Source organism: Entelurus aequoreus, linkage group LG01, assembly GCF_033978785.1.
Source record: "Entelurus aequoreus isolate RoL-2023_Sb linkage group LG01, RoL_Eaeq_v1.1, whole genome shotgun sequence".
Classification (NCBI taxonomy): Eukaryota; Metazoa; Chordata; class Actinopteri; order Syngnathiformes; family Syngnathidae; genus Entelurus; species Entelurus aequoreus.
Window position 1 is genome coordinate 58,122,091 of NC_084731.1, and position 21,180 is coordinate 58,143,270.

The window sequence follows — 21,180 nt, forward strand, 5'->3', positions numbered from 1 at the left end:
GTGATGGGACTATGTTTGTGGTGTACAGTTTAGTGATGGGACTATGTTTGTGGTGTACAGTTTAGTGATGGGACTATGTTTGTGGTGTACAGTTTAGTGATGGGACTATGTTTGTGGTGTACAGTTTAGTGATGGGACTATGTTTGTGGTGTACAGTTTAGTGATGGGACTATGTTTGTGGTGTACAGTTTAGTGATGGGACTATGTTTGTGGTGTACAGTTTAGTGATGGGACTATGTTTGTGGTGTACAGTTTAGTGATGGGACTATGTTTGTGGTGTACAGTTTAGTGATGGGACTATGTTTGTGGTGTACAGTTTAGTGATGGGACTATGTTTGTGGTGTACAGTTTAGTGATGGGACTATGTTTGTGGTGTACAGTTTAGTGATGGGACTATGTTTGTGGTGTACAGTTTAGTGATGGGACTATGTTTGTGGTGTACAGTTTAGTGATGGGACTATGTTTGTGGTGTACAGTTTAGTGATGGGACTATGTTTGTGGTGTACAGTTTAGTGATGGGACTATGTTTGTGGTGTACAGTTTAGTGATGGGACTATGTTTGTGGTGTACAGTTTAGTGATGGGACTATGTTTGTGGTGTACAGTTTAGTGATGGGACTATGTTTGTGGTGTACAGTTTAGTGATGGGACTATGTTTGTGGTGTCCAGTTTAGTGATGGGACTATGTTTGTGGTGTACAGTTTAGTGATGGGACTATGTTTGTGGTGTACAGTTTAGTGATGGGACTATGTTTGTGGTGTACAGTTTAGTGATGGGACTATGTTTGTGGTGTACAGTTTAGTGATGGGACTATGTTTGTGGTGTACAGTTTAGTGATGGGACTATGTTTGTGGTGTACAGTTTAGTGATGGGACTATGTTTGTGGTGTACAGTTTAGTGATGGGACTATGTTTGTGGTGTACAGTTTAGTGATGGGACTATGTTTGTGGTGTACAGTTTAGTGATGGGACTATGTTTGTGGTGTACAGTTTAGTGATGGGACTATGTTTGTGGTGTACAGTTTAGTGATGGGACTATGTTTGTGGTGTACAGTTTAGTGATGGGACTATGTTTGTGGTGTACAGTTTAGTGATGGGACTATGTTTGTGGTGTACAGTTTAGTGATGGGACTATGTTTGTGGTGTACAGTTTAGTGATGGGACTATGTTTGTGGTGTACAGTTTAGTGATGGGACTATGTTTGTGGTGTACAGTTTAGTGATGGGACTATGTTTGTGGTGTACAGTTTAGTGATGGGACTATGTTTGTGGTGTACAGTTTAGTGATGGGACTATGTTTGTGGTGTACAGTTTAGTGATGGGACTATGTTTGTGGTGTACAGTTTAGTGATGGGACTATGTTTGTGGTGTACAGTTTAGATGGGACTATGTTTGTGGTGTACAGTTTAGTGATGGGACTATGTTTGTGGTGTACAGTTTAGTGATGGGACTATGTTTGTGGTGTACAGTTTAGTGATGGGACTATGTTTGTGGTGTACAGTTTAGTGATGGGACTATGTTTGTGGTGTACAGTTTAGTGATGGGACTATGTTTGTGGTGTACAGTTTAGTGATGGGACTATGTTTGTGGTGTACAGTTTAGTGATGGGACTATGTTTGTGGTGTACAGTTTAGTGATGGGACTATGTTTGTGGTGTACAGTTTAGTGATGGGACTATGTTTGTGGTGTACAGTTTAGTGATGGGACTATGTTTGTGGTGTACAGTTTAGTGATGGGACTATGTTTGTGGTGTACAGTTTAGTGATGGGACTATGTTTGTGGTGTACAGTTTAGTGATGGGACTATGTTTGTGGTGTACAGTTTAGTGATGGGACTATGTTTGTGGTGTACAGTTTAGTGATGGGACTATGTTTGTGGTGTACAGTTTAGTGATGGGACTATGTTTGTGGTGTACAGTTTAGTGATGGGACTATGTTTGTGGTGTACAGTTTAGTGATGGGACTATGTTTGTGGTGTACAGTTTAGTGATGGGACTATGTTTGTGGTGTACAGTTTAGTGATGGGACTATGTTTGTGGTGTACAGTTTAGTGATGGGACTATGTTTGTGGTGTACAGTTTAGTGATGGGACTATGTTTGTGGTGTACAGTTTAGTGATGGGACTATGTTTGTGGTGTACAGTTTAGTGATGGGACTATGTTTGTGGTGTACAGTTTAGTGATGGGACTATGTTTGTGGTGTACAGTTTAGTGATGGGACTATGTTTGTGGTGTACAGTTTAGTGATGGGACTATGTTTGTGGTGTACAGTTTAGTGATGGGACTATGTTTGTGGTGTACAGTTTAGTGATGGGACTATGTTTGTGGTGTACAGTTTAGTGATGGGACTATGTTTGTGGTGTACAGTTTAGTGATGGGACTATGTTTGTGGTGTACAGTTTAGTGATGGGACTATGTTTGTGGTGTACAGTTTAGTGATGGGACTATGTTTGTGGTGTACAGTTTAGTGATGGGACTATGTTTGTGGTGTACAGTTTAGTGATGGGACTATGTTTGTGGTGTACAGTTTAGTGATGGGACTATGTTTGTGGTGTACAGTTTAGTGATGGGACTATGTTTGTGGTGTACAGTTTAGTGATGGGACTATGTTTGTGGTGTACAGTTTAGTGATGGGACTATGTTTGTGGTGTACAGTTTAGTGATGGGACTATGTTTGTGGTGTACAGTTTAGTGATGGGACTATGTTTGTGGTGTACAGTTTAGTGATGGGACTATGTTTGTGGTGTACAGTTTAGTGATGGGACTATGTTTGTGGTGTACAGTTTAGTGATGGGACTATGTTTGTGGTGTACAGTTTAGTGATGGGACTATGTTTGTGGTGTACAGTTTAGTGATGGGACTATGTTTGTGGTGTACAGTTTAGTGATGGGACTATGTTTGTGGTGTACAGTTTAGTGATGGGACTATGTTTGTGGTGTACAGTTTAGTGATGGGACTATGTTTGTGGTGTACAGTTTAGTGATGGGACTATGTTTGTGGTGTACAGTTTAGTGATGGGACTATGTTTGTGGTGTACAGTTTAGTGATGGGACTATGTTTGTGGTGTACAGTTTAGTGATGGGACTATGTTTGTGGTGTACAGTTTAGTGATGGGACTATGTTTGTGGTGTACAGTTTAGTGATGGGACTATGTTTGTGGTGTACAGTTTACTGATGGGACTATGTTTGTGGTGTACAGTTTACTGATGGGACTATGTTTGTGGTGTACAGTTTACTGATGGGACTATGTTTGTGGTGTACAGTTTAGTGATGGGACTATGTTTGTGGTGTACAGTTTAGTGATGGGACTATGTTTGTGGTGTACAGTTTACTGATGGGACAATTTTTGTGGTGTACAGTTTAGTGATGGGACTATGTTTGTGGTGTACAGTTTAGTGATGGGACTATGTTTGTGGTGTACAGTTTAGTGATGGGACTATGTTTGTGGTGTACAGTTTAGTGATGGGACTATGTTTGTGGTGTACAGTTTAGTGATGGGACTATGTTTGTGGTGTACAGTTTAGTGATGGGACTATGTTTGTGGTGTACAGTTTAGTGATGGGACTATGTTTGTGGTGTACAGTTTAGTGATGGGACTATGTTTGTGGTGTACAGTTTAGTGATGGGACTATGTTTGTGGTGTCCAGTTTAGTGATGGGACTATGTTTGTGGTGTACAGTTTAGTGATGGGACTATGTTTGTGGTGTACAGTTTAGTGATGGGACTATGTTTGTGGTGTACAGTTTAGTGATGGGACTATGTTTGTGGTGTACAGTTTACTGATGGGACAATTTTTGTGGTGTACAGTTTAGTGATGGGACTATGTTTGTGGTGTACAGTTTAGTGATGGGACTATGTTTGTGGTGTACAGTTTAGTGATGGGACTATGTTTGTGGTGTACAGTTTAGTGATGGGACTATGTTTGTGGTGTACAGTTTACTGATGGGACTATGTTTGTGGCGTACAGTTTAGTGATGGGACTATGTTTGTGGTGTACAGTTTAGTGATGGGACTATGTTTGTGGTGTACAGTTTAGTGATGGGACTATGTTTGTGGTGTACAGTTTAGTGATGGGACTATGTTTGTGGTGTACAGTTTAGTGATGGGACTATGTTTGTGGTGTACAGTTTAGTGATGGGACTATGTTTGTGGTGTACAGTTTAGTGATGGACTATGTTTGTGGTGTACAGTTTAGTGATGGGACTATGTTTGTGGTGTACAGTTTAGTGATGGGACTATGTTTGTGGTGTACAGTTTAGTGATGGGACTATGTTTGTGGTGTACAGTTTAGTGATGGGACTATGTTTGTGGTGTACAGTTTAGTGATGGGACTATGTTTGTGGTGTCCAGTTTAGTGATGGGACTATGTTTGTGGTGTACAGTTTAGTGATGGGACTATGTTTGTGGTGTACAGTTTAGTGATGGGACTATGTTTGTGGTGTACAGTTTAGTGATGGGACTATGTTTGTGGTGTACAGTTTAGTGATGGGACTATGTTTGTGGTGTACAGTTTACCACTACCAGCTGAAGATCCATATGTCCTGCAAGCTGAAGAGATGTGAGACAGAATCCTCGCTGAGTTTCTCCTTGTTCGGAACCAAAGGAGAAGCAGAAAAGCTGCAGTTTAATGTGTGAGTGTTTAATGTGTGAGTGTTTAATGTGTGAGTGTTTCATGTGTGAGTGTTTAATGTGTGAGTGTTTAATGTGTGAGTGTTTAATGTGTGAGTGTTTAATGTGTGAGTGTTTCATGTGTGACTGTTTCATGTGTGAGTGTTTAATGTGTGAGTGTTTCATGTGTGAGTGTTTCATGTGTGAGTGTTTAATGTGTGAGTGTTTCATGTGTGAGTGTTTAATGTGTGAGTGTTTAATGTGTGAGTGTTTCATGTGTGACTGTTTCATGTGTGAGTGTTTAATGTGTGAGTGTTTCATGTGTGACTGTTTCATGTGTGAGTGTTTAATGTGTGAGTGTTTCATGTGTGAGTGTTTCATGTGTGAGTGTTTAATGTGTGAGTGTTTCATGTGTGAGTGTTTAATGTGTGAGTGTTTAATGTGTGAGTGTTTAATGTGTGAGTGTTTAATGTGTGAGTGTTTAATGTGTGAGTGTTTAATGTGTGAGTGTTTCATGTGTGAGTGTTTAATGTGTGAGTGTTTAATGTGTGAGTGTTTAATGTGTGAGTGTTTAATGTGTGAGTGTTTCATGTGTGAGTGTTTAATGTGTGAGTGTTTAATGTGTGAGTGTTTCATGTGTGAGTGTTTAATGTGTGAGTGTTTAATGTGTGAGTGTTTAATGTGTGAGTGTTCAATGTGTGAGTGTTTAATGTGTGAGTGTTTAATGTGTGAGTGTTTAATGTGTGAGTGTTTAATGTGTGAGTGTTTCATGTGTGAGTGTTTAATGTGTGAGTGTTTAATGTGTGAGTGTTTAATGTGTGAGTGTTTAATGTGTGAGTGTTTCATTTGTGAGTGTTTAATGTGTGAGTGTTTAATGTGTGAGTGTTCAATGTGTGAGTGTTTAATGTGTGAGTGTTTCATGTGTGAGTGTTTAATGTGTGAGTGTTTAATGTGTGAGTGTTTAATGTGTGAGTGTTTCATGTGTGAGTGTTTAATGTGTGAGTGTTTAATGTGTGAGTGTTTAATGTGTGAGTGTTTCATGTGTGAGTGTTTCATGTGTGAGTGTTTAATGTGTGAGTGTTTAATGTGTGAGTGTTTAATGTGTGAGTGTTTAATGTGTGAGTGTTTAATGTGTGAGTGTTTAATGTGTGAGTGTTTAATGTGTGAGTGTTTCATGTGTGAGTGTTTCATGTGTGAGTGTTTCATGTGTGAGTGTTTAATGTGTGAGTGTTTAATGTGTGAGTGTTTAATGTGTGAGTGTTTCATGTGTGAGTGTTTAATGTGTGAGTGTTTAATGTGTGAGTGTTTCATGTGTGAGTGTTTCATGTGTGAGTGTTTCATGTGTGACTGTTTCATGTGTGAGTGTTTAATGTGTGAGTGTTTAATGTGTGAGTGTTTAATGTGTGAGTGTTTCATGTGTGACTGTTTCATGTGTGAGTGTTTCATGTGTGAGTGTTTCATGTGTGAGTGTTTCATGTGTGAGTGTTTAATGTGTGAGTGTTTAATGTGTGAGTGTTTAATGTGTGAGTGTTTAATGTGTGAGTGTTTCATGTGTGAGTGTTTCATGTGTGAGTGTTTAATGTGTGAGTGTTTAATGTGTGAGTGTTTAATGTGTGAGTGTTTAATGTGTGAGTGTTTAATGTGTGAGTGTTTCATGTGTGAGTGTTTCATGTGTGAGTGTTTAATGTGTGAGTGTTTAATGTGTGAGTGTTTAATGTGTGAGTGTTTCATGTGTGAGTGTTTCATGTGTGAGTGTTTAATGTGTGAGTGTTTAATGTGTGAGTGTTTCATGTGTGAGTGTTTAATGTGTGAGTGTTTAATGTGTGAGTGTTTCATGTGTGAGTGTTTCATGTGTGAGTGTTTCATGTGTGAGTGTTTAATGTGTGAGTGTTTAATGTGTGAGTGTTTAATGTGTGAGTGTTTAATGTGTGAGTGTTTCATGTGTGAGTGTTTAATGTGTGAGTGTTTCATGTGTGAGTGTTTCATGTGTGAGTGTTTCATGTGTGAGTGTTTCATGTGTGAGTGTTTAATGTGTGAGTGTTTAATGTGTGAGTGTTTAATGTGTGAGTGTTCTGTGGAATCTCTCTGAAAAAAAGAAACATGTCTTACTGTATAAGTTATGGGACTATTTTGATAGTCTGCTAATCCTTGACTATCTTTGTTTGCTTATCATTCACAATCCCTACATAAGACAAGAACACACATTTTATGCATTCTAATGAGTAAAATACGGCAAGTAGGAGGTGGCTAACGATGCAGCAAATAGGAGTTCTCTATTGTGTCTAACATGAATATTCATTTTATGTTCACCAAATGTAAGCAGTGTAGTTATTATAAGCAGGAACTACTTTTAGCAGTGCTGTGATCACAAGAGCTAACTAGCTTATGCTGCTATGTTAGCATATTGAGCCGCTGAGCTGCTGCATGGCCTCTCAGTTGGTGAAAGTTCATCCTCTCACCTGGATAGTAGAAGGTTGTGGACATAAATTGAAAGTTCATCCTCTCACCTGGATAGTAGAAGGTTGTGGACATAAATTGAAAGTTCATCCTCTCACCTGGATAGTAGAAGGTTGTGGACATAAATTGAAAGTTCATCCTCTCACCTGGATAGTAGAAGGTTGTGGACATGAATTGAAAGTTCATCCTCTCACCTGGATAGTAGAAGGTTGTGGACATAAATTGAAAGTTCATCCTCTCACCTGGATAGTAGAAGGTTGTGGACATAAATTGAAAGTTCATCCTCTCACCTGGATAGTAGAAGGTTGTGGACATAAATTGAAAGTTCATCCTCTCACCTGGATAGTAGAAGGTTGTGTAGTAGAAGGTTGTGGACATGAATTGAAAGTTCATCCTCTCACCTGGATAGTAGAAGGTTGTGGACATAAATTGAAAGTTCATCCTCTCACCTGGATAGTAGAAGGTTGTGGACATAAATTGAAAGTTCATCCTCTCACCTGGATAGTAGAAGGTTGTGGACATAAATTGAAAGTTCATCCTCTCACCTGGATAGTAGAAGGTTGTGGACATGAATTGAAAGTTCATCCTCTCACCTGGATAGTAGAAGGTTGTGGACATAAATTGAAAGTTCATCCTCTCACCTGGATAGTAGAAGGTTGTGGACATGAATTGAAAGTTCATCCTCTCACCTGGATAGTAGAAGGTTGTGGACATAAATTGAAAGTTCATCCTCTCACCTGGATAGTAGAAGGTTGTGGACATGAATTGAAAGTTCATCCTCTCACCTGGATAGTAGAAGGTTGTGGACATAAATTGAAACTTCATCCTCTCACCTGGATAGTAGAAGGTTGTGGACATGAATTGAAAGTTCATCCTCTCACCTGGATAGTAGAAGGTTGTGGACATGAATTGAAAGTTCATCCTCTCACCTGGATATACAGATTGTTAGCTGACTTTTGTTTATTTATGAGTTACAATGCATAAAAACAGAAAAAGGATGATAGACAATAGAGTACTATCTATCTATCTATCTATCTATCTATCTATCTATCTATCTATCTATCTATCTATCTATCTATCTATCTATCTATCTATCTATCTATCTATCTATCTATCTATCTATCTATCTATCTATCTATCTATCTATCTATCTATGTATCTATCTATCTATCTAGACAACAAGGTCCTCTTTGGGACAAATGATGATCCAGAACTTCTATTTTTGAGGCTGAATATAAGGAAGATGAACACAGCAGAAGTGCTGAATGCTATACAAGAAATACAAACAAAATAAAAGAATCACTTAATGTACGATGTCTGCTCTCACTGCGATGCCGACTGATGAGATGTTTATATTGTCCTGTTTGGATGAAGAACTCATCATAATCATAATAATATTCCTCATGCAGGTTAAAAAAAAAAGGTGGCCACAAACGAGTGTATTTTATTGTCTTTTTTTCTCGGTTTATGTTCACAACCTTCTTTTATGCAGGTGAGAGGCATGACTTGTAATCTAGAAGGAACTTTCAGCAACTCAAATGCCAGGTAGCACTTTATTATAGCACTATAGTTAGCAGCTTATTATAGCACTATAGTTAGCAGCTTATTATAGCACTATAGTTAGCAGCTTATTATAGCACTATAGTTAGCAGCTTATTATAGCACTATAGTTAGCAGCTTATTATAGCACTATAGTTAGCAGCTTATTATAGCACTATAGTTAGCAGCTTATTATATCACTATAGTTAGCAGCTTATTATAGCACTATAGTTAGCAGCTTATTATAGCACTATAGTTAGCAGCTTATTATATCACTATAGTTAGCAGCTTATTATAGCACTATAGTTAGCAGCTTATTATATCACTATAGTTAGCAGCTTATTATAGCACTATAGTTAGCAGCTTATTATAGCACTATAGTTAGCAGCTTATTATAGCACTATAGTTGGCAGCTTATTATAGCACTATAGTTGGCAGCTTATTATAGCACTATAGTTAGCAGCTTATTATATCACTATAGTTAGCAGCTTATTATAGCACTATAGTTAGCAGCTTATTATAGCACTATAGTTAGCAGCTTATTATAGCACTATAGTTAGCAGCTTATTATAGCACTATAGTTAGCAGCTTATTATATCACTATAGTTAGCAGCTTATTATAGCACTATAGTTAGCAGCTTATTATATCACTATAGTTAGCAGCTTATTATAGCACTATAGTTGGCAGCTTATTATAGCACTATAGTTAGCAGCTTATTATAGCACTATAGTTGGCAGCTTATTATAGCACTATAGTTGGCAGCTTATTATAGCACTATAGTTAGCAGCTTATTATATCACTATAGTTAGCAGCTTATTATAGCACTATAGTTAGGGCTTTGTGATCATGTGCTGCTAAAGTTATCCATTATAGTAACAATGTTAGCAATACTTATTCAATATATATAGTAACAATGTTAGCAATACTTATGCAATATATATATGTTACGAGATATAAATGGAGTGTTGTTGTTGGAGTAAGAATGCATAAAAAAACGACAAATATGTGTTCAATACTTACTATTTTTTGCTTGCGGTATTTTTTCTCGTCCTGTTTGCTGTTAACTGCTTGTGCTGACTTGGGGAAACACAAACAATGACGTAGTATCTTGACAAATGAATTTTTATTATTGATTTTGTTTTATTATTTATTATTAAGTTTTATTATTGATTTTGACAACAAAATTGACAAATGGTTGCCATCCTATGAAGTTGTCTAAGTTGCGAGTGCAGCAAAACAAAACAAGAATGTCGTGTTTTGTGCTTGTTATTATTCTCCTCAGTTTTCTGTTTCGTCCTCAGTGCTCCTTTCCTCTTTTTTGTATAGCTTTTTTTTGCTAGGTGCACTGAGTGGACACACCAGTTTGTGTTTATTGATTAGTGTCCCCACCTGCTGCTGCCACTAATCCCTCTTATACCCATCTCACCCCGCCAGTCCTGGCCAAATTCTTCTTCATTCTACACAACAGTTTTCTTTTATGCTAAGTAAACCTCCAGCTACGTGCTAAGTTATGCTAGTATCTAAGTTTTCTATTTTGCTTTGCGTATTGGAATTAAAACCCATCTTATCTGCACGCTGCCTGAGGTCCTTTGCATCTTTTGGAATGGCAAACACCACATTATGATTTAGGGCTATATAAATAAACATTGATTGATTGAATGATTGATTATGCCGAAGCCTAACTGGAGGAATGAGTCACAAAACATGCCACTTTATTATGATTATTGGTGCACTGTTGAAAAGGAAATGAAGACCTTTAATGCTTGGACAGGAAGGAGAAGATGGCGTCCAATAAGACACATTCCTTCCTGCTGGTGACGGAGAAGGACGTAGGTGACCTGCTGATGGTGACCTTCAAGTGGGAGGAGTCAAAGGGCTGGTCCAGCGCCAGCATGGTGGAGATGCTTTCTGCTTGGTGGTCCGGACACTCGGACAGCACCAACATGATGGAGGTGCACAGACTTCACATACGAGCTGGAGAGACCCAGGAAAAGTATGTTTGTATTGAAAGAAGGTATGATGGAAATACTGTATGTACAGTACGTGATAAGCATTTGATGTTTGTATTGACAGAAGGTATGATGGAAATACTGTATGTACAGTACGTGATAAGCATTTGATGTTTGTATGGAAAGAAGGTATGATGGAAATACTGTATGTACAGTAGGTGATAAGCATTTGATGTTTGTATTGAAAGAAGGTATGATGGAAATACTGTATGTACAGTACGTGATAAGCATTTGATGTTTGTATGGAAAGAAGGTATGATGGAAATACTGTATGTACAGTACGTGATAAGCATTTGATGTTTGTATTGACAGAAGGTATGATGGAAATACTGTATGTACAGTACATGATAAGCATTTGATGTTTGTATTGACAGAAGGTATGATGGAAATACTGTATGTACAGTACGTGATAAGCATTTGATGTTTGTATGGAAAGAAGGTATGATGGAAATACTGTATGTACAGTACGTGATAAGCATTTGATGTTTGTATTGACAGAAGGTATGATGGAAATACTGTATGTACAGTACGTGATAAGCATTTGATGTTTGTATGGAAAGAAGGTATGATGGAAATACTGTATGTACAGTACGTGATAAGCATTTGATGTTTGTATTGACAGAAGGTATGATGGAAATACTGTATGTACAGTAGGTGATAAGCATTTGATGTTTGTATTGACAGAAGGTATGATGGAAATACTGTATGTACAGTAGGTGATAAGCATTTGATGTTTGTATTGACAGAAGGTATGATGGAAATACTGTATGTACAGTACGTGATAAGCATTTGATGTTTGTATGGAAAGAAGGTATGATGGAAATACTGTATGTACAGTACGTGATAAGCATTTGATGTTTGTATTGACAGAAGGTATGATGGAAATACTGTATGTACAGTACGTGATAAGCATTTGATGTTTGTATGGAAAGAAGGTATGATGGAAATACTGTATGTACAGTAGGTGATAAGCATTTGATGTTTGTATTGACAGAAGGTATGATGGAAATACTGTATGTACAGTACGTGATAAGCATTTGATGTTTGTATGGAAAGAAGGTATGATGGAAATACTGTATGTACAGTACGTGATAAGCATTTGATGTTTGTATTGAAAGAAAGTATGATGGAAATACTGTATGTACAGTACGTGATAAGCATTTGATGTTTGTATTGACAGAAGGTATGATGGAAATACTGTATGTACAGTAGGTGATAAGCATTTGATGTTTGTATGGAAAGAAGGTATGATGGAAATACTGTATGTACAGTAGGTGATAAGCATTTGATGTTTGTATTGACAGAAGGTATGATGGAAATACTGTATGTACAGTACGTGATAAGCATTTGATGTTTGTATGGAAAGAAGGTATGATGGAAATACTGTATGTACAGTACGTGATAAGCATTTGATGTTTGTATGGAAAGAAGGTATGATGGAAATACTGTATGTACAGTACGTGATAAGCATTTGATGTTTGTATTGACAGAAGGTATGATGGAAATACTGTATGTACAGTAGGTGATAAGCATTTGATGTTTGTATTGACAGAAGGTATGATGGAAATACTGTATGTACAGTACGTGATAAGCATTTGATGTTTGTATTGACAGAAGGTATGATGGAAATACTGTATGTACAGTACGTGATAAGCATTTGATGTTTGTATGGACAGAAGGTATGATGGAAATACTGTATGTACAGTACGTGATAAGCATTTGATGTTTGTATGGAAAGAAGGTATGATGGAAATACTGTATGTACAGTACGTGATAAGCATTTGATGTTTGTATGGAAAGAAGGTATGATGGAAATACTGTATGTACAGTACGTGATAAGCATTTGATGTTTGTATTGACAGAAGGTATGATGGAAATACTGTATGTACAGTAGGTGATAAGCATTTGATGTTTGTATTGACAGAAGGTATGATGGAAATACTGTATGTACAGTACGTGATAAGCATTTGATGTTTGTATGGAAAGAAGGTATGATGGAAATACTGTATGTACAGTACGTGATAAGCATTTGATGTTTGTATTGACAGAAGGTATGATGGAAATACTGTATGTACAGTACGTGATAAGCATTTGATGTTTGTATTGAAAGAAGGTATGATGGAAATACTGTATGTACAGTAGGTGATAAGCATTTGATGTTTGTATTGACAGAAGGTATGATGGAAATACTGTATGTACAGTACGTGATAAGCATTTGATGTTTGTATGGAAAGAAGGTATGATGGAAATACTGTATGTACAGTACGTGATAAGCATTTGATGTTTGTATTGAAAGAAAGTATGATGGAAATACTGTATGTACAGTACGTGATAAGCATTTGATGTTTGTATTGACAGAAGGTATGATGGAAATACTGTATGTACAGTAGGTGATAAGCATTTGATGTTTGTATGGAAAGAAGGTATGATGGAAATACTGTATGTACAGTAGGTGATAAGCATTTGATGTTTGTATTGAAAGAAGGTATGATGGAAATACTGTATGTACAGTACGTGATAAGCATTTGATGTTTGTATGGAAAGAAGGTATGATGGAAATACTGTATGTACAGTAGGTGATAAGCATTTGATGTTTGTATGGAAAGAAGGTATGATGGAAATACTGTATGTACAGTAGGTGATAAGCATTTGATGTTTGTATGGAAAGAAGGTATGATGGAAATACTGTATGTACAGTAGGTGATAAGCATTTGATGTTTGTATTGAAAGAAGGTATGATGGAAATACTGTATGTACAGTACGTGATAAGCATTTGATGTTTGTATTGACAGAAGGTATGATGGAAATACTGTATGTACAGTACGTGATAAGCATTTGATGTTTGTATTGACAGAAGGTATGATGGAAATACTGTATGTACAGTACGTGATAAGCATTTGATGTTTGTATGGAAAGAAGGTATGATGGAAATACTGTATGTACAGTACGTGATAAGCATTTGATGTTTGTATGGAAAGAAGGTATGATGGAAATACTGTATGTACAGTACGTGATAAGCATTTGATGTTTGTATGGAAAGAAGGTATGATGGAAATACTGTATGTACAGTACGTGATAAGCATTTGATGTTTGTATTGACAGAAGGTATGATGGAAATACTGTATGTACAGTAGGTGATAAGCATTTGATGTTTGTATTGACAGAAGGTATGATGGAAATACTGTATGTACAGTACGTGATAAGCATTTGATGTTTGTATGGAAAGAAGGTATGATGGAAATACTGTATGTACAGTACGTGATAAGCATTTGATGTTTGTATTGACAGAAGGTATGATGGAAATACTGTATGTACAGTACGTGATAAGCATTTGATGTTTGTATTGAAAGAAGGTATGATGGAAATACTGTATGTACAGTAGGTGATAAGCATTTGATGTTTGTATTGACAGAAGGTATGATGGAAATACTGTATGTACAGTACGTGATAAGCATTTGATGTTTGTATGGAAAGAAGGTATGATGGAAATACTGTATGTACAGTACGTGATAAGCATTTGATGTTTGTATTGAAAGAAAGTATGATGGAAATACTGTATGTACAGTACGTGATAAGCATTTGATGTTTGTATTGACAGAAGGTATGATGGAAATACTGTATGTACAGTACGTGATAAGCATTTGATGTTTGTATGGAAAGAAGGTATGATGGAAATACTGTATGTACAGTACGTGATAAGCATTTGATGTTTGTATGGAAAGAAGGTATGATGGAAATACTGTATGTACAGTACGTGATAAGCATTTGATGTTTGTATTGACAGAAGGTATGATGGAAATACTGTATGTACAGTACGTGATAAGCATTTGATGTTTGTATTGACAGAAGGTATGATGGAAATACTGTATGTACAGTACGTGATAAGCATTTGATGTTTGTATGGAAAGAAGGTATGATGGAAATACTGTATGTACAGTACGTGATAAGCATTTGATGTTTGTATTGACAGAAGGTATGATGGAAATACTGTATGTACAGTACGGTGATAAGCATTTGATGTTTGTATTGACAGAAGGTATGATGGAAATACTGTATGTACAGTAGGTGATAAGCATTTGATGTTTGTATTGACAGAAGGTATGATGGAAATACTGTATGTACAGTACGTGATAAGCATTTGATGTTTGTATGGAAAGAAGGTATGATGGAAATACTGTATGTACAGTACGTGATAAGCATTTGATGTTTGTATTGACAGAAGGTATGATGGAAATACTGTATGTACAGTACGTGATAAGCATTTGATGTTTGTATGGAAAGAAGGTATGATGGAAATACTGTATGTACAGTACGTGATAAGCATTTGATGTTTGTATGGAAAGAAGGTATGATGGAAATACTGTATGTACAGTACGTGATAAGCATTTGATGTTTGTATTGACAGAAGGTATGATGGAAATACTGTATGTACAGTACGTGATAAGCATTTGATGTTTGTATTGACAGAAGGTATGATGGAAATACTGTATGTACAGTACGTGATAAGCATTTGATGTTTGTATGGAAAGAAGGTATGATGGAAATACTGTATGTACAGTACGTGATAAGCATTTGATGTTTGTATTGACAGAAGGTATGATGGAAATACTGTATGTACAGTACGGTGATAAGCATTTGATGTTTGTATTGACAGAAGGTATGATGGAAAATACTGTATGTACAGTAGGTGATAAGCATTTGATGTTTGTATTGACAGAAGGTATGATGGAAATACTGTATGTACAGTACGTGATAAGCATTTGATGTTTGTATGGAAAGAAGGTATGATGGAAATACTGTATGTACAGTACGTGATAAGCATTTGATGTTTGTATTGACAGAAGGTATGATGGAAATACTGTATTATGTACAGTACGTGATAAGCATTTGATGTTAGTATTGAAATTGGGAAGGTTATGGATGGATGTATGTCGGTATGTACAGTCGTGATAAGCATTTGATGTTTGTATGAAGAGGTAGATGGAATACTGTATGTAAGTAGTGAAAAGCATTTTAGGGATGGTTTGTATGGTAAGTGATATGCATTGTGTTTGTTGGAGTGGTTTGTTACTTGTACAGGATAAGGCATTTATGATGGAATACGTTGGAGTATTGATAAGTTTTGTGGATGTTTGTAGGATAGGTGACTTAGTTTTGATGTTTGTATGGACAGAGGTATGATGGGAAATACTGTATGTACAGTACGGTGATTGAAGCTTTGATGTTTGTATGGAAAGAAGGTATGATGGAAATACTGTATGTACAGTAGGTGATAAGCATTTGATGTTTGTATTGACAGAAGGTATGATGGAAATACTGTATGTACAGTACGTGATAAGCATTTGATGTTTGTATGGAAAGAAGGTATGATGGAAATACTGTATGTACAGTACGTGATAAGCATTTGATGTTTTGTATTGACAGAAGGTATGATGGAAATACTGTATGTACAGTACGTGATAAGCATTTGATGTTTGTATTGACAGAAGGTATGATGGAAATACTGTATGTACAGTAGGTGATAAGCATTTGATGTTTGTATTGACAGAAGGTATGATGGAAATACTGTATGTACAGTACGTGATAAGCATTTGATGTTTGTATGGAAAGAAGGTATGATGGGAAATACTGTATGTACAGTACCGTGATAAGCATTTGATGTTTGTATGGAAAGAAGGTATGATGGAAATACTGTATGTACAGTACGTGATAAGCATTTGATGTTTGTATTGGACAGAAGGTATGATGGAAATACTGTATGTACAGTACGTGATAAGCATTTGATGTTTGTATTGAAAGAAGGTATGATGGAAATACTGTATGTACAGTAGTGATAAGCATTTGATGTTTGTATTGACAGAAGGTATGATGGAAATACTGTATGTACAGTACGTGATAAGCATTTGATGTTTGTATTGAAAGAAGGTATGATGGAAATACTGTATGTACAGTACGTGATAAGCATTTGATGTTTGTATTGGAAAGAAGGTATGATGGAAATACTGTATGTACAGTACGTGATAAGCATTTGATGTTTGTATTGACAGAAGGTATGATGGAAATACTGTATGTACAGTACGTGATAAGCATTTGATGTTTGTATGGAAAGAAGGTATGATGGAAATACTGTATGTACAGTACGTGATAAGCATTTGATGTTTGTATTGAAAGAAGGTATGATGGAAATACTGTATGTACAGTACGTGATAAGCATTTGATGTTTGTATTGAAGAAGGTATGATGGAAATACTGTATGTACAGTACGTGATAAGCATTTGATGTTTGTATGGAAAGAAGGTATGATGGAAATACTGTATGTACAGTACGTGATAAGCATTTGATGTTTGTATTGACAGAAGGTATGATGGAAATACTGTATGTACAGTACGTGATAAGCATTTGATGTTTGTATTGACAGAAGGTATGATGGAAATACTGTATGTACAGTACGTGGATAAGCATTTGATGTTTGTATTGACAGAAGGTATGATGGAAATACTGTATGTACAGTACGTGATAAGCATTTGATGTTTGTATGGAAAGAAGGTATGATGGAAATACTGTATGTACAGTACGTGATAAGCATTTGATGTTTGTATTGACAGAAGGTATGATGGAAATACTGTATGTACAGTACGTGATAAGCATTTGATGTTTGTATTGAAAGAAGGTATGATGGAAATACTGTATGTACAGTACGTGATAAGCATTTGATGTTTGTATTGACAGAAGGTATGATGGAAATACTGTATGTACAGTACGTGATAAGCATTTGATGTTTGTATGGAAAGAAGGTATGATGGAAATACTGTATGTACAGTACGTGATAGCATTTGATGTTTGTATTGACAGAAGGTATGATGGAAATACTGTATGTACAGTACGTGATAAGCATTTGATGTTTGTATGGAAAGAAGGTATGATGGAAATACTGTATGTACAGTACGTGATAAGCATTTGATGTTTGTATTGACAGAAGGTATGATGGAAATACTGTATGTACAGTACGTGATAAGCATTTGATGTTTGTATTGACAGAAGGTATGATGGAAATACTGTATGTACAGTACGTGGATAAGCATTTGATGTTTGTATTGACAGAAGGTATGATGGAAATACTGTATGTACAGTACGTGATAAGCATTTGATGTTTGTATGGAAAGAAGGTATGATGGAAATACTGTATGTACAGTACGTGATAAGCATTTGATGTTTGTATTGAAAGAAGGTATGATGGAAATACTGTATGTACAGTACGGTGATAAGCATTTGATGTTTGTATTGACAGAAGGTATGATGGAAATACTGTATGTACAGTACGTGATAAGCATTTGATGTTTGTATGGAAAGAAGGTATGATGGAAATACTGTATGTACAGTACGTGATAAGCATTTGATGTTTGTATTGAAAGAAGGTATGATGGAAATACTGTATGTACAGTACGTGATAAGCATTTGATGTTTGTATTGACAGAAGGTATGATGGAAATACTGTATGTACAGTACGTGATAAGCATTTGATGTTTGTATTGACAGAAGGTATGATGGAAATACTGTATGTACAGTAGGTGATAAGCATTTGATGTTTGTATTGACAGAAGGTATGATGGAAATACTGTATGTACAGTACGTGATAAGCATTTGATGTTTGTATGGACAGAAGGTATGATGGAAATACTGTATGTACAGTACGTGATAAGCATTTGATGTTTGTATGGAAAGAAGGTATGATGGAAATACTGTATGTACAGTACGTGATAAGCATTTGATGTTTGTATTGAAAGAAGGTATGATGGAAATACTGTATGTACAGTACGTGATAAGCATTTGATGTTTGTATTGACAGAAGGTATGATGGAAATACTGTATGTACAGTAGGTGATAAGCATTTGATGTTTGTATTGACAGAAGGTATGATGGAAATACTGTATGTACAGTACGTGATAAGCATTTGATGTTTGTATGGAAAGAAGGTATGATGGAAATACTGTATGTACAGTACGTGATAAGCATTTGATGTTTGTATTGAAAGAAGGTATGATGGAAATACTGTATGTACAGTACGTGATAAGCATTTGATGTTTGTATTGACAGAAGGTATGATGGAAATACTGTATGTACAGTAGGTGATAAGCATTTGATGTTTGTATTGACAGAAGGTATGATGGAAATACTGTATTACAGTACGTGATAAGCATTTGATGTTTGTATGGACAGAAGGTATGATGGAAATACTGTATGTACAGTACGTGATAAGCATTTGATGTTTGTATTGAAAGAAGGTATGATGGAAATACTGTATGTACAGTACGTGATAAGCATTTGATGTTTGTATTGAAAGAAGGTATGATGGAAATACTGTATGTACAGTACGTGATAAGCATTTGATGTTTGTATTGGAAAGAAGGTATGATGGAAATACTGTATGTACAGTAGTGATAAGCATTTGATGTTTGTATTGAAAGAAGGTATGATGGATTAATACTGTATGTACAGTACGTGATAAGCATTTGATGTTTGTATGGAAAGAAGGTATGATGGAAATACTGTATGTACAGTAGGTGATAAGCATTTGATGTTTGTATGGAAAGAAAGGTATGATGGAAATACTGTATGTACAGTACGTGATAAGCATTTGATGTTTGTATGGAAAGAAGGTATGATGGAAATACTGTATGTACAGTAGGTGATAAGCATTTGATGTTTGTATGGAAAGAAGGTATGATGGAAATACTGTATGTACAGTACGTGATAAGCATTTGATGTTTGTATTGACAGAAGGTATGATGGAAATACTGTATGTACAGTACGTGATAAGCATTTGATGTTTGTATTGAAAGAAGGTATGATGGAAATACTGTATGTACAGTACGTGATAAGCATTTGATGTTTGTATGGAAAGAAGGTATGATGGAAATACTGTATGTACAGTACGTGATAAGCATTTGATGTTTGTATGGAAAGAAGGTATGATGGAAATACTGTATGTACAGTACGGTGATAAGCATTTGATGTTTGTATTGAAAGAAGGTATGATGGAAATACTGTATGTACAGTACGTGATAAGCATTTGATGTTTGTATTGACAGAAGGTATGATGGAAATACTGTATGTACAGTACGTGATAAGCATTTGATGTTTGTATTGACAGAAGGTATGATGGAAATCACAATGTATGTACAGTACGTGATAAGCATTTGATGTTTGTATGGAAAGAAGGTATGATGGAAATACTGTATGTACAGTACGTGATAAGCATTTGATGTTTGTATTGACAGAAGGTATGATGGAAATACTGTATGTACAGTACGTGATAAGCATTTGATGTTTGTATGAAAGAAGGTATGATGGAAATACTGTATGTACAGTAGTGATAAGCATTTGATGTTTGTATTGACAGAAGGTATGATGGAAATACTGTATGTACAGTACGTGATAAGCATTTGATGTTTGTATGGAAAGAAGGTATGATGGAAATACTGTATGTACAGTACGTGGATAAGCATTTGATGTTTGTATGGAAAGAAGGTATGATGGAAATACTGTATGTACAGTACGTGATAAAGCATTTGATGTTTGTATTGACAGAAGTATGATGGAAATACTGTATGTACAGTACGTGATAAGCATTTGATGTTTGTATGGAAAGAAGGTATGATGGAAATACTGTATGATACAGTACGTGATAAGCATTTGATGTTTGTATGGAAAGAAGGTATGATGGAAATACTGTATGTACAGTACGTGATAAGCATTTGATGTTTGTATTGACAGAAGGTATGATGGAAATACTGTATGTACAGTACGTGATAAGCATTTGATGTTTGTATTGACAGAAGGTATGATGGAAATACTGTATGTACAGTACGTGATAAGCATTTGATGTTTGTATGGAAAGAAGGTATGATGGAAATACTGTATGTACAGTACGTGATAAGCATTTGATGTTTGTATTGACAGAAGGTATGATGGAAATACTGTATGACAGTACGTGATAAGCATTTGATGTTTGTATTGACAGAAGGTATGATGGAAATACTGTATGTACAGTAGGTGATAAGCATTTGATGTTTGTATTGACAGAAGGTATGATGGAAATACTGTATGTACAGTACGTGATAAGCATTTGATGTTTGTATGGAAAGAAGGTATGATGGAAATACTGTATGTACAGTACGTGATAAGCATTTGATGTTTGTATGACAGAAGGTATGATGGAAATACTGTATGTACAGTACGAGATAAGCATTTGATGTTTGTATGGGAAATGAAGGTATGATGGAAATACTGTATGTACAAGTACGTGATAAGCATTTGATGTTTGTATTGACAGAAGGTATGATGGAAATACTGTATGTACAGTACGTGATAAGCATTTGATGTTTGTATGGAAAGAAGGTATGATGGAAATACTGTAGTACAGTACGTGATAAGCATTTGAAATGTTTGTATTGACAGAAGGTATGATGGAAATACTGTATGTACAGTACGTGATAAGCATTTGATGTTTGTATGGAAAGAGGTATGATGGAAATACTGTATGTACAGTACGTGATAAGCATTTGATGTTT

General features: G+C 36.0%; 1 protein-coding gene across 1 annotated transcript in view; it reads right to left on the reverse strand.

Annotated features, from left to right (window-relative positions):
- Positions 1 to 7,966, reverse strand: part of il10 (interleukin 10) — an 84,355-nt gene extending 76,389 nt beyond the window's left edge. The window contains 6 exon segments of the mRNA XM_062041016.1: positions 7,111 to 7,206; positions 7,255 to 7,350; positions 7,462 to 7,557; positions 7,606 to 7,749; positions 7,798 to 7,893; positions 7,942 to 7,966. Coding sequence (XP_061897000.1) covers positions 7,111 to 7,206; positions 7,255 to 7,350; positions 7,462 to 7,557; positions 7,606 to 7,749; positions 7,798 to 7,893; positions 7,942 to 7,966 — 553 coding nt within the window.
- Between the last annotated feature and the right edge of the window lie 13,214 nt (positions 7,967 to 21,180).